Source organism: Lissotriton helveticus, chromosome 2_2, assembly GCF_964261635.1.
Source record: "Lissotriton helveticus chromosome 2_2, aLisHel1.1, whole genome shotgun sequence".
NCBI classification, from domain to species: domain Eukaryota; kingdom Metazoa; phylum Chordata; class Amphibia; order Caudata; family Salamandridae; genus Lissotriton; species Lissotriton helveticus.
This window is the reverse complement of record NC_136060.1, coordinates 514,780,092-514,792,952: the sequence shown is the minus strand read 5'-3', so window position 1 is coordinate 514,792,952 and position 12,861 is coordinate 514,780,092. Positions and strand designations below refer to the sequence as shown.

The 12,861-nt window shown below is 49.1% G+C and overlaps 1 protein-coding gene across 3 annotated transcripts in view; it reads right to left on the bottom strand.

Moving 5' to 3' along the window:
• C2_2H2orf81 (chromosome 2_2 C2orf81 homolog) overlaps positions 1–12,861 on the bottom strand; it is a 312,984-nt gene that overhangs the window by 29,602 nt on the left and 270,521 nt on the right. For all 3 annotated transcript variants that reach the window (XM_078679076.1, XM_078679075.1, XM_078679074.1), the window contains one exon: positions 253–471. In XM_078679076.1, the coding sequence (XP_078535202.1) occupies positions 253–471 (219 nt within the window). The remainder of the gene's footprint in view (positions 1–252; positions 472–12,861) is intronic.

Below are 12,861 nucleotides of genomic sequence, written 5' to 3'. Positions count from 1 at the left end.
CTCCACAGCTCTCCATCGAGAGCAATGTTGTATCCAAAAGGCGTGAGGCTGCAGGTTGTAATGCACACACATCTGCCCTAAAACAAAGAGGTAGGCAAACTGGAGGAGCAATCTCTGATTTCGCAGGTTTCCTGCACTTTTTATTAAAGTTTTCAGCAGAGACTCCAACCTTTAAACATATGTTTTGTTCACGTAAAAAGTTAATTAATTAGAATATCATAACATCATTAAATTTGCAGTTAAACATTTTACCTGCGTGTCGTCGGGCCGAGGAGTCAATCCGGTGTGGATTACGGGCACGGATCCTTGTGCCCAGGAATCGGTGATGCATTGCAGGGGCTCTTCGTCTTCCTTCCAGTCACACAAGCAGTCCGGTGTAAGACCAGGTTCCCCTTCGTCGCGTACCAAGAAGCGCCATTCGGCAATTTTGATCATGGCCTCCTTGGCTTGGCTGATCGTGAACGGAATACGCTGAAAAACACGCGGCGACAGCATGAGCAGCAGAACACCAAGCAACGTCTTCCTTCAACGGCGACATCTTACTCACCGTAGTATCTTCTGCACTCTTAGGAGATGTCCTTCCTCCCTCCTAAAGGAAACGGTTGGCGCGCTTACCGCCCTTGGATACGTTTGCTCATGCTCTGATGGCCCCACCAATGGTGCCTTCCAAATCCAGGCTACAAGCATCAGAGGGCTGGGAAGTTGTGTGAAAATGGAGCTGATACATCATGGGTTGAGTTACTGCAATGGCTGCACACATCTCTGATCCTAAACCAAGAAACCTGAAGCAGGGGCCACGCCGGGACCCTACTCCTAGAGAGGGAGGGGAGACCCCTACTCCCAGAGAGGGAGGGGAGACCCCCACTCCTAGAGAGGGAGGGGAGACCCCCACTCCTAGAGAGGGAGGGGAGACCCCTACTCCTAGAGAGGGAGGGGAGACCCCTACTCCTAGAGAGGGAGGGGAGACCCCCACTCCTAGAGAGGGAGGGGAGACCCCCACTCCTAGAGAGGGAAGGGAGACCCCCACTCCTAGAGAGGGAGGGGAGACCCCTACTCCCAGAGAGGGAGGGGAGACCCCTACTCCCAGAGAGGGAGGGGAGACCCCTACTCCCAGAGAGGGAGGGGAGACCCCCACTCCTAGAGAGGGAGGGGGGACCCCCACTCCTAGAGAGGGAGGGGAGACCCCTACTCCCAGAGAGGGAGGGGAGACCCCTACTCCCAGAGAGGGAGGGGAGACCCCTACTCCCAGAGAGGGAGGGGAGACCCCCACTCCTAGAGAGGGAGGGGGGACCCCCACTCCTAGAGAGGGAGGGGAGACCCCTACTCCCAGAGAGGGAGGGGGGACCCCTACTCCTAGAGAGGGAGGGGAGACCCCTACTCCCAGAGAGGGAGGGGAGACCCCCCACTCCTAGAGAGGGAGGGGGGACCCCCACTCCTAGAGAGGGAGGGGAGACCCCTACTCCTAGAGAGGGAGGGGAGACCCCTACCCCCAGAGAGGGAGGGGAGACCCCTACTCCCAGAGAGGGAGGGGAGACCCCCACTCCTAGAGAGGGAGGGGGGACCCCCACTCCTAGAGAGGGAGGGGAGACCCCTACTCCTAGAGAGGGAGGGGAGACCCCTACTCCCAGAGAGGGAGGGGAGACCCCTACTCCTAGAGAGGGAGGGGAGACCCCTACTCCCAGAGAGGGAGGGGAGACCCCCACTCCTAGAGAGGGAGGGGAGTCCTGGGATACACTCTCCCCACTTTAATCAGAACTAACAACAAAAGGGGATCTACTGCCTGAATAAGGGGCTTTCCTTTATAAATAAGTACCCTGTCCTTTCTTTCTGGTAGCCCCCCCACACTCTAGAAGTGGCAAGCTTCGTCATCGGGTCTCACCCTGAACCCTATTTATGTATTTATTTGTGAGTTTTATAAAGAACAAATTTGACCTGAAGGTATCAGAGCGCTTTACAGAGAGATCACAGCAATAATACCATAAGGTACCCAGTGGGTGCATAGAAATATACATAGGGACGGTGTAAGATAAGCACAACGATAATAACAGGAGGTACAAACGCGGTCCCCAAAAATATATATGGAGTAGTGGTGGAAATGCAAGATAAATAGAATAATGGCGACAAATATGAACAATGGTAATAAATACCATGAGGTAGAAAATATATACAACAATAATAACATGAGGTACATAATGGGTACATAAACATGGAATGCCGGGAAAAAGTAACAAGATAGTAGCATATACCGGAGTTAGATAAAGCGCAGATAAAAATAAACAACAACAATTGACTCGAAGAAGAGTCCAAAGGACAGAGGGATAGATGAAGCTTGGAAGTCCTGAGGTAGCTTTGAAAAGGGAGAAGCGAAGGAGAGGGAACGTAGATGTACAGATGAGTCCGAGGTAGTGAAGGCGCTAAGCATCTTAGCGCTAGAGTTCACGGCAACTTGGCGCTTTACGAGGTAGGAACGAAAACAGTAACACGAGGTACAGCGAGAGGAGATACAAAAGAAATAGTCATCTAGGGGTAGTGGGAGTACATAAGCAGAAAAGCAGCAGTACTCTAGGAACATAAAAGTATAAAGTGGCCACACAGATCAGCAGTGCACAAAGAGGAGTACGATCAGCAGTGAACACAAAAGTACTGATGTAGTAAAGTAGGAAGGAAGGCGCGTGGGGGACCAGTGCAGAGTGGGGGATTAGTGGCACAATAATCCCATTATAGCAATGCATAGAATAAGGTGGGGGGAGTGAAGCATAGGTTCAAGATTCGAGCAGGTTGGGGAGTGTCGGAGGCAGCCGGAAAAATATAGGGTGGAGTGGACCAGGGAGTGGGGGCGAGGCCAGGTCTTCAGTAAGAGAGGAATTTGTTGGATAGGAAGTTTTGGGCTTCTTTCTTGAAGAGGGATGTGGAGGGGTTACATCTGATCTCGGTGGGGAGAGAGTTCCAGATATTAGGGGCCACTCCGGAGAAGGAACGGTATTATGTCTTCTTTTTCTTTAATTTTGGTGCTTTGAGCAGTAAGGAGCTCATACTTCTGGAGGATCTGTTCCCACCCGAAAGGGTCCGTCTCTGGGTCAGATAGGAGCGGGTGTTGTGGTGCAACGCTTTATGGGCCATGGGAGCAATTTTTAGATACATCCTGGCCTCAAGTGGCAGCCAATTCAGCGGGTGTGGGTCAGAGGTGATGTGATCACTTTTTTAGACCCCATGATGAGCCTGGCTGCAGAATTAAGAGTGACCTTTAGAGGCGCAAGTGAGGTTTTTGGGAGACCCACAATGGTAGCACTACCCTAGTCCAGTTTCAGAAGCACAAGTGCCTGTGTTCCTTGTTGCAGTTTTGAGGTCAGCCGCAGGGAGGAATGGTTTTGTTTTCCTAAGGATATGCAACTGATGGTTGGCTCCTCTGGTGATGGCGCTGATGTGTTTTTGCATGGAGAGGTCTTTGTATAGGATGGTATCTAGGGATTCGGCGGAGTTGACGATGTGTGGGGTGCAGTTTAAGGTGACAGGAGGGGCCTCCATTCTTTGACATTAGAGGTGGCGCGATCAGTAGGAATTCAGCTTGAGGGCATTGAGTTTGAGGCGATTGTGAGTCAGCCATTGTTGTGTTATTGTTTGGGTGGTGTTGAAGGAGAGGATGTCCTCAACCTAGGTTATTCTCATGTAGTGTTGGGTGTCGTCAGCATACTATGGTAAGAGATGCGTGAGCACTTAAGGATATCGGTTAGGGGCTCCATGTAGTGGTTGAACTTTGTCGGGAGAGGAATGAGCCTAAGGGGACTCCCAGTGAAAGAAGGGCCAGTTCGGATAAGGTGTGGTTAATTAGGGAGGGATGGAACCGGTTGTTTAGAAAGCCGGAGAACCAGTTTAGCCCCGTTTCAGAGAGGCCCATCCTCTGTTCTAGAAGGTCGAGCAGGGTAGCGTGGTCGATGGTGTCAAAGGCTGCTGACAGAGCCAATGGGATCAAGAGTCAAGGTTCATTCCAGTCCAGCGAGCAGAGGGCATCGTCAGCAATATGGACCATGGCCGTTTCAGTGCTGTGACCCGATCGCAAGCTGACCCTGTGCCTCATAGTAACAGTCCAGCCCGAACTGCCAAGCCATGTCTTCCCTGGACCGGAATCAAGCTTCCCAGGACCGGTTTCTGGCATTACAGCCGTCTTCAGCCGGGCTTGCTTGCTCCCATAAGGCACAGGGTCAGACTGATTTGCATATGGGCATGTCTGAACTGGGGTGGCGGAGTGAGCTAAAGAACAGTGATGGATAAAACCCAGATCAGTTGACTGGGGGCGAGTGTTTGTATTGTCAACGCTCCGTCCATCACCACCTTTGGTTTTTCTTTGTTCGCCCTAAGTTGGCAGGGTATGCTCAGACCTGAGTCCCTTGCTCACTTTGCCACTGGAGTCAAGCAAGCCCGGCTGAAGACGGCTGTAATGCCAGAAACCGGTCCTGGGAAGCTTGATTCCGGTCCAGGGAAGACATGGCTTGGCAGTTCGGTCTGGACTGTTCCCATGAGGCACAGGGTCAGACTGATTTGCATATGGCCATGTCTGAACTGGGGTGGCTGAGTGAGCTTAAGAACGGTGATGGATTAAACCCAGATCAGTTGACTGGGGGTGAGTGTTTGTATTGTCAACGCTCCGTCCATCACCACCTTTGGTTTTTCTTTGTTCGCCCTAAGTTGGCATGGTATGCTCAGACACGAGTCCCTTCCTCACTTTGCCACTGGAGTCAAGCAAGCCCGGCTGAAGACGGCTGTAATGCCAGAAACCGGTCCTGGGAAGCTTGATTCCGGTCCAGGGAAGACATGGCTTGGCAGTTCGGTCTGGACTGTTCCCATGAGGCACAGGGTCAGACTGATTTGCATATGGCCATGTCTGAACTGGGGTGGCGGAGTGAGCTTAAGAACGGTGATGGATTAAACCAGATCAGTTGACTGGGGATGAGTGTTTGTATTGTCAACGCTCCGTCCATCACCACCTTTGGTTTTTCGCTGATATGTAGTTCCTCACAGCTCCTGCTGTGCTGTTATTCTTATGTAAAATGCTGCTGCGTCACAGCAGCTCCATGTCCCAGGGCCAACTAACTTCTGAACACATGGCCCAGTCCTGCGAAGCTGTTTGCCTTGCGACCTCTCCTCACTGCATATATCAGCCTAAGGTTCAGCCTGATCACGAGATGGGAGATTTGATTGTGGTTTCCAAGTCCGCCGTTGCACAAGATTGTGCACTGATGCAGAGCAACAATATAAACAAAACGGCGGCTTGGCCTTTGATGGACAAACAGAATTCTCTTCCCAGGCTGAGCGCATTCCCAATGTTGGCAAACATGGGCAGCACTCAAAGCACAATCAACCAAGTTGCTCAAGGTCACACAATATTATGTAACTATAGAAGCCAGGATTCAACATTATTATATTCTGGCTTCTGAAAGTCTCGAATTACGGCTCTGGGCTATAGTTCCTCCTTGTTGGGCATTACCCTGCAGAGGCGGGCTGCAACCCTTACGCCTCCATGATGAAAATGTGGAGCCCAATGTGCCTCTTCTGCAATGTAGAATACAAGAATAACAAGCGTCCATTGATGTTGCCGGGGTCGCCCAGCTGCTGTTATGAAATGGCTTTTGTTTGAAGGCTGTCATTCATATGTCATCCCTAACAAAAGACTTTGGGTGAGTCATACCTCGTGAGAGAATAATGCTCTGCACCCTACTCCTTTCTCTAAAGCTTTATATAGCACTCGTTTTGTGGGCGTCACTGGGGTGCTTCCTTCAAGTTGGTATATGCTGCTTTAAGTGGAAAGGAGGGTCTTTGCTCATAATAGGAATCCTTCATGGCGCTGCATATTGCAGAGCTCTGCTGACATCCGGATGCAGAAGCTAGCACAGGCGCCCTAAAAAGCAGTATGCGCTGAATGCTCCGTTCGTGAAGAGCATACATTTCACGCGTCATTTATGTCTTGCATATCCTTAATGTAAAGTGTGACAGGAGCTAATTGTAAAGACTGACCATAATATTCAGTTTCAAGTCTCTCAATTTGACGTCATTAAAAAGCAGCTTAAAACCTGCCACTCCAAGACCTTGTCCAAGTTCCATCTCTTCCGCTATTCAACTTTTCAGCCTCTACCTGGTGCTTTACTCAAGTAGCACACAACTTTGGAATCCAACTCACACGACAGGAACCCAGAAGTGAAACATCAAAGACGCCGAAGACATCAGAAGAAAACAAGTGCTCGTGACCACGCTAATTAGAAACAGATGGCCCCTGCGCGCCGCTGCTCGCTCCCCCAAGGTGTAGGCCGCCACACGCACGAGTGTGAGGAAAAGTGCAGACCGATTTCTAAAGGTCATCTCCTAGAGCAGCGCATGCGCGCTGCGCTCGGCTCGACCTAAAAATTACCCCATATGTCAAATGGATTAGAAGCTTTAGGCATCAATTCCCAGAAGGTAGTAAGCTGCTCTTGGCAGTATGTAACATCTACGATCCAAGTCTTAACCTTTGGGACCTTAGTCCTCCCCCAGTGTATGGCTACACGTCTCTTAGCCAGCAGAAGCAACATAGCACGCAGACGTCCGAATTCTATTGGAGCGTCTTTCGTGTAACCCAGGAGCCCCAAGAACGGCGATGGTTCCACTGATATTTTGAGTATCTTACTGACTATATCGAATTGCGCAATCGGGGAACAGTGCCAAGTGGAAAAAAGAAGTTTGAGCAGCGCAGCATCTCCAGCAGTCCGTGTCCGCTTGAAGCCCCATGCGGCGAAGCTGTGTAGGTGTCCTATAATATCTGTGCAGGAACTTAAAATGAATCAGGCGGAGTTTATAGTTCGGGTATAACGCCTCTAGCTGGCCACAGCAAAACCCTCACTGCTTCTTGGTCAGAGGAGTGGGTAACTCCTTATTCCAACCAACAAGTGACCTCGGCTGTGTGATCAGGGACACGTGCTGCATCGTATTATATAGACTTGTAATTAGCCTCCACGGGGTGTATTATTTAAAAGTTGCTCGAGGGCTGTAAGCGTGGGTGGAGGAGCAGGGAAGGAGCTATTTTTCTGGCGGCAAGTCACCCTTTTGCGGTAATATAACAAAAGATCAGAAAATGTGACTTGGTCATTGTAACCAGGCAGACGACCGGAGCAGTTTGAATTGACAGATTCATTCCAAAGAGTAATACTATCCCCGTGGCACGAGTGGTCCCGCAGCCGGTTCAATTAGATTGAAGAATCTGCTCCATCACTACTACACTAAGTGGGGATCATGTACTTCTGCCATCTACCACGATTGAGCAACCTATGATTAAGACAATTTGTCAGCCCACCAGTTCATCTCTCATACGGGGCACCCGACCGGGTCCCCGTGCGAGTATTCCCTTTTCCTCTCTTACTTTACCGGTGCCTTGCTTATTTCACTGTCTCACGAGGCTGAACAACCGCCATCAGATTGGCCCCATATCCCTTGGTCCTGAAGAGACCCTGAACTGTAAAAGGGTTGAAACTCCGTCGAATGTATTTGAAAGCGAACCAGTTTAACAGCTCTGACTATTGTACAAAGAAGCTGGAATCATTACTAAGTTAATCTTTGGTCGCCTTTTAAAAAAATTATGGAAACCAACCTGTACACGTTACATGTTTTTCAATGTATGTTTTATGGTTCCATTTCACTTGGGGACACAAAAGCACTATTGTTTTTTCTTGGTCTGTGTATACATCAATTTGAATTTTACAAATCTGATAAAAAGAACTAATGTGAACATAAAGTCTGCAAGGCCCTCTTTCTTTCTGACATCCCCCTAACCCATTTTTGTGATTGCGATTGTGCATTTGATTATTATTATAGATTAGCCTAACTTTCTGCTGGAACCGTTGTTTCTGTTACGCATCGTATTATATAGACTTATAATTAGCCTGCGCGGGGATGTATTATTTAAAAGTTGCTCGAGGGCTGTAAGCGTGAGTGGAGGAGCAGGGAAGGAGATATTTATCTAGCGGCAAGTCGCCCTTATGCGGTAATATAACAACAGATCCGAAAAATGAGACTTGGTTCCCCCATCCTGTGACGGCGGTGAAACAAAGGTATCATTTGCATATAAATTAGCGAATGTCGCCATTCCAAGTCTCCCAGCTCTTAGCACCTCACCCCGGTCCGCTAGTGCTGGTATGTGGGGATTGTGCACCAGCATGGCAGAGGAAGTGTAGAGCAGCCCAACCTCCGCTCTTGTGCGAAGCCCATCCCATGCCCACCGCAGTGTTTCAGTAGTGTCCATTTCGTTTCGAGGTCGCCTGAGTTTAGAAAATATTGCCACATTCAGTGGGGTAGTGGCTGCTCTATGCAGTTCAATCGCTACACGTGGCTGGAATGGAGTGGGGTGTATCCAATAGTGTAGGAACTGGGCCTGAGCACAGAGGGCATATAGGGGGATATCCGGTGCGCCCAACCCACCTTGGCTGAGTGGCAGTGTGAGTAACTCCCAGGAAATTCTGCCCTGCTTCCCGGCCCAGACCAGTTTAATCATCAGAGATCACACAGCTTTGAATGATTGAGTTAGAGGGAGAGGGAGGTTGACAAATAGATATAAAAGTTTAGGTAAAACTATCATCATATCGATAGAAATTCTACCCGCCAATGACAGCGGTAATCGGGACCAAGTGTTTATATTCCCTTCAAGCCAACTCATTGTGCGCCCGTAGTTCATGTCCCAGAGCTCTTGCACATCCCGGCTCAGCCAGACTCCCAAGTACTTAACCGGACGCTCGGCCCATTTTAGAGGGTAAGCTAATGCAAAAGGAGCTGTGCAGTCTGTCAGGGGGAACATTGTTGATTTGGACCAATTAATTTGGACCCCAAAAACACCACCAAACCGTGTCAGTTCACGAGTGTGTTTTCTTCCGGGTTGCTAATATAAAGCGTCACATCGTCTGCATATAGCGAGACTATCAGGTCTCTAGATGTAAATCCCACCTCTCTAGTGGCGTGTTGTTGTCGGAGACATGCAGCCAAGGGCTACATGGCTATAGCAAAAAGGAGTGGGGATAGGGGACGCCCTCACGTTGTACCACGTGTGATAGGAAATCTCTGGGACAGGAGACCATTCACACGTAGACTGCCGGTGGGTTCAGAGTACAGGAGCTTTATTTGTCTGATGAAAGCAGGACTGATGCCTAATCTAGCCAGTATGGCAAATAAATACATCCATTCGAGGGAGTTAAATGCTTTAATTGCATCTAGTAGCACGGCCACAGGTGTTTGGGGGCTGAGGTAGTGAAGCAGAGCAAAGAAGCTTCTCAAATTATGCGCAGTTGATCTGCCAGGTAAAAAGCCGGATTGGTCTGGTCTGGCAATGGGGGGGTGAGAGGCTGAAGTCCTTGTGCTATGAGTTTGGCATATATCTTTTGTTGACATTTATAAGTGAGAACGGGCTCGTCGGGTCTTTCCCAGGTTTCAAAAGTGATAATATCACCGCCTCATGCACAGTGGGTGGCAGGTGACCAGATTCTAGCGATTCCTGTTAGACGTTTAATAGATGTGGGGCAAGTAGAGTGCCACATGTTTTATAGAAAGATGTGGTCAGCCCATCTAGACCAGGGGCCTTTTCATTAGGTAGACTGTTAATGACCTGTAAAAATATCCTCAGTTGTGTAAGGTTCATCCAAGTAATCTCTGTGTGCCTTCTCCAACCACAACAATTCCAGGGAGTCTCGAGATGCTTGCAGGTCAGCCGATACATCCGGGGCAGTGGAAGAGTATAGCCTAGCATAAATGTCTGTGAGGTAGTTGAGTACCTGCTGTGACCCCTTTATCGGTGCGCAGTTTGCGTCTCTGAATTCGGTGATGTACGCCGAGTTACGCAGTGGTCTGAGTATGGTAGCTAGACTTTTCCCAGGGCGATCTTCCTCTCCATATCTCCTGGCTGTGCTGTATTTCCCCAGAAATTTTACCTCGCAGTGTGCTTCCTCTTTATACTCCGATATATTTGTCCTAAGTGAAGCCAAGTGGCTTCCCTTGCCCGTCTCGTGGAATTTTGTCTCCTCCTCCTTAATTTGTGTCTCCAGGGTCAGGAGTCGCTGTCTAATTGATTTCAATACCCCAGACTGTTTGGTGATGCAGCTCTCCCGAATCACCACCTTAAAGGCTTCCCACCTCTATAGCAAAATAATCTGGTATGTCTTTTCTTATTTCTTCTCGAAAAGCTGAATCTAGTAGAGCAAGAGGCGGAAGCCTCCAACTGAAAGCACGTCTAGATGACATAGAAGTGCTAGGCTGCAGAAAGCAAGAGGCATGATCAGAGAGTGTCCTAGGCAACAGATGAACGTCGGTTGGCCATGCAGCCACATCTCGGGAAACCAGTCAATAATCCAATCTGGATCTAGCGTATGGTGTGAGGTTATGCAGGTGCCCGCTGCACCATCGGGATTCCAGTGCCTCCAAATATCTATCTTGTATGAGTGTATTAAGGGTCTCACTGGATTTGGGGTGCAGCCTTCGAGCCGAATTGCCTATCTAGGGTGTAGTTTAGTACGGCATCATAATCTCCTCCCCAAAAATAGTATCACATCCCATCCCTTCGATGTGTGCCCATATGTTGTGGAAATACTCTGGCTCATCGGTGTTGGGGCCGTAAATAGTAATCATCACTAACTCTATTCCGCTCAACAAGCCCTTAAGTATAACAAATCTCCCCTCTGTGTCCAGGTGAGTGTATGTCATGTTCCAGTCCAGCCCGCGGCGTATAAGTATTGACACCCCTCTGGCGTAATTGGAATAAACCGCCGAGTAAACATCCCCCCAGGTTCTATGTTGCAGCTTTGCGTTTGATGTGTTTGTCAAGTGAGTTTCTTGAAGGAAGCAACAGTCAATCTTGTGTCGGATTCGATACGCTTCAATAAGTCTGGCCTGTCTATGGTCATTCAGACCTCTGACATTCCATGTTAGGAGCTTATAGGACGCCATGACCTGTTGACGCGGAGTGTAATGCGACGTAGGTTAGCCATTGTGTTTTCAACCTGGATTGAACCACCCTATCCGGTTCGAGAGATATGTTATTCTGTGACCTGCCCTGCATATACATCCCACTGTAGTTATAAGGCATGTGATGTAGGGTATCTGAAGACTTGGACTTGGAGTTTGCATGGATTTCAATAAGACTACACAGGGACCCCACTCCCCACACCAACCCCCCAACTAGTATACACTCCCCCCCGAAAAAACAAGCATTTGTAGTGCAATATGTCTCGCATTTATACAAGTTTAAGCTATTGCCTTTGACAATGTCTTTTATTTATGTTGTAAAAACTAAAACCAAAATAAAAGGTACAGCCATTTACAAAATCCAATTGCTCAAACTCGTTTCACTTTGGGGTGAGGCCTGCTCAGTGCCTGTAACGCGCCCCCTGGACCTGCTCGGCTCACCCGGCAGGTTTGCGGCTGCTCTTGGGCGGCTCCTGAGAGCTGTGGGATCTTTTGCAAGGTTCCCTGGCCTGCGCGAAGCACCACCCTTGACTTTCAGCATGTTCATCTGTATTTGATAAGCGGAAGGAGGTGCACTTCCTATTGCTTTACCAGACTACTGTGACCATCACCCTGTGGGGAAAGAGGGAAAGTGTGCAGGCCAATGCCTTTGAAGACATTAGTAATCTGCCACGGAACTGTCCTTGCTCCAGCCCAACTGGCCTTTCAAAGGAAACAACCCGACATGTGGTTGACTCTGCTCTCGCACTATTCTCCGATTTGATGACCGTCTCTACTCCAGCCCTTCAACTTTAAAAGGCATTGGCTTAACATGAATCACTCCACCCTTCTACTGGCAGCCTTTCAGGGGCCCCGAACCATGACGTCACGTCCTCTGCTCAAGTCTTATGAGGGACATCTTTCTAACAAGGAATTACTTGTGCCCAGGCCTAACCGCCTCTCAGAGTGAAGCATAACGTGTTCCAACACTGTCCAGCCTTCTCTCTGATGTAATATACAACCAAGCTATCAACAACGGGGGGGTCACGCACTGGAATGCGGCCATATGGCCAAGATCACATAACCTGTCAACTGTAGGCAGACAATGACCAGGCAGGGGAGGTGGATTTCCACCAATGAGAGATCTGCTACCTTCACTCCCAGATCCAAGGACAGTAGCTTCCGGGAGTCTGATATTTACACACAAGCTGATATGGAAAGGCTGTGAGCAGAAGGGTGGAGGCAGGTGGGCTTGTGCATTGGCGAGGCTGAGAGAGAGAAAGAACCAGAAGGGAAGGGGGGGAGGGAAAACAGAGGAGAAACTGACAGGTGAGGAGTGAGGCAAGCAAAGTGTGTGTGTGTGTGTGTGTGTGTGTGTATGGAAGAGAGGTGAAGGAGTGATCGAGTCAGTGTGTGGTTAAAAAAGATAGGGTGAGGAATACGCTTTTGTAGGTGTGCGTGTAAAAGAGAGGAAATGACAAAAATCTGAGAGCGAGAAGCAGTCTTGTCAAAGGTACGGAGGAAGGGGTCGTCTCTCCAATTCAGACATCACCCATGTACTTCTGTACGCAAATGTGCATCTCAGTCTATGTGTTTCCGTCGGCCTGCTTGTGTGCGCATGCATGTGTCTACTGGGTGATGATGATGGTGTGTGAATGCAAATGTGGTGTGGGGGGTGCGTGGGCCTTTATCTGTATATCTTGTCTGGGTATGTGTGTTTATCGGCAAGTGTGCATGTGTGAGCATTAGTGTGCTTGCCTTTGTGTGCCTTTTGTGTAGATTCATGTGTGTATGTCTTTTGTTGTTTGGTGTCTATACATATTTGTGTGGTTTGGAGTTTATGGACGCTGTGAGTTTGTCTTGATGCATGTGGTTCGGCGTGTGTGAGTTGTAGGGGTCCAGTGTGTGTTGGTTTAT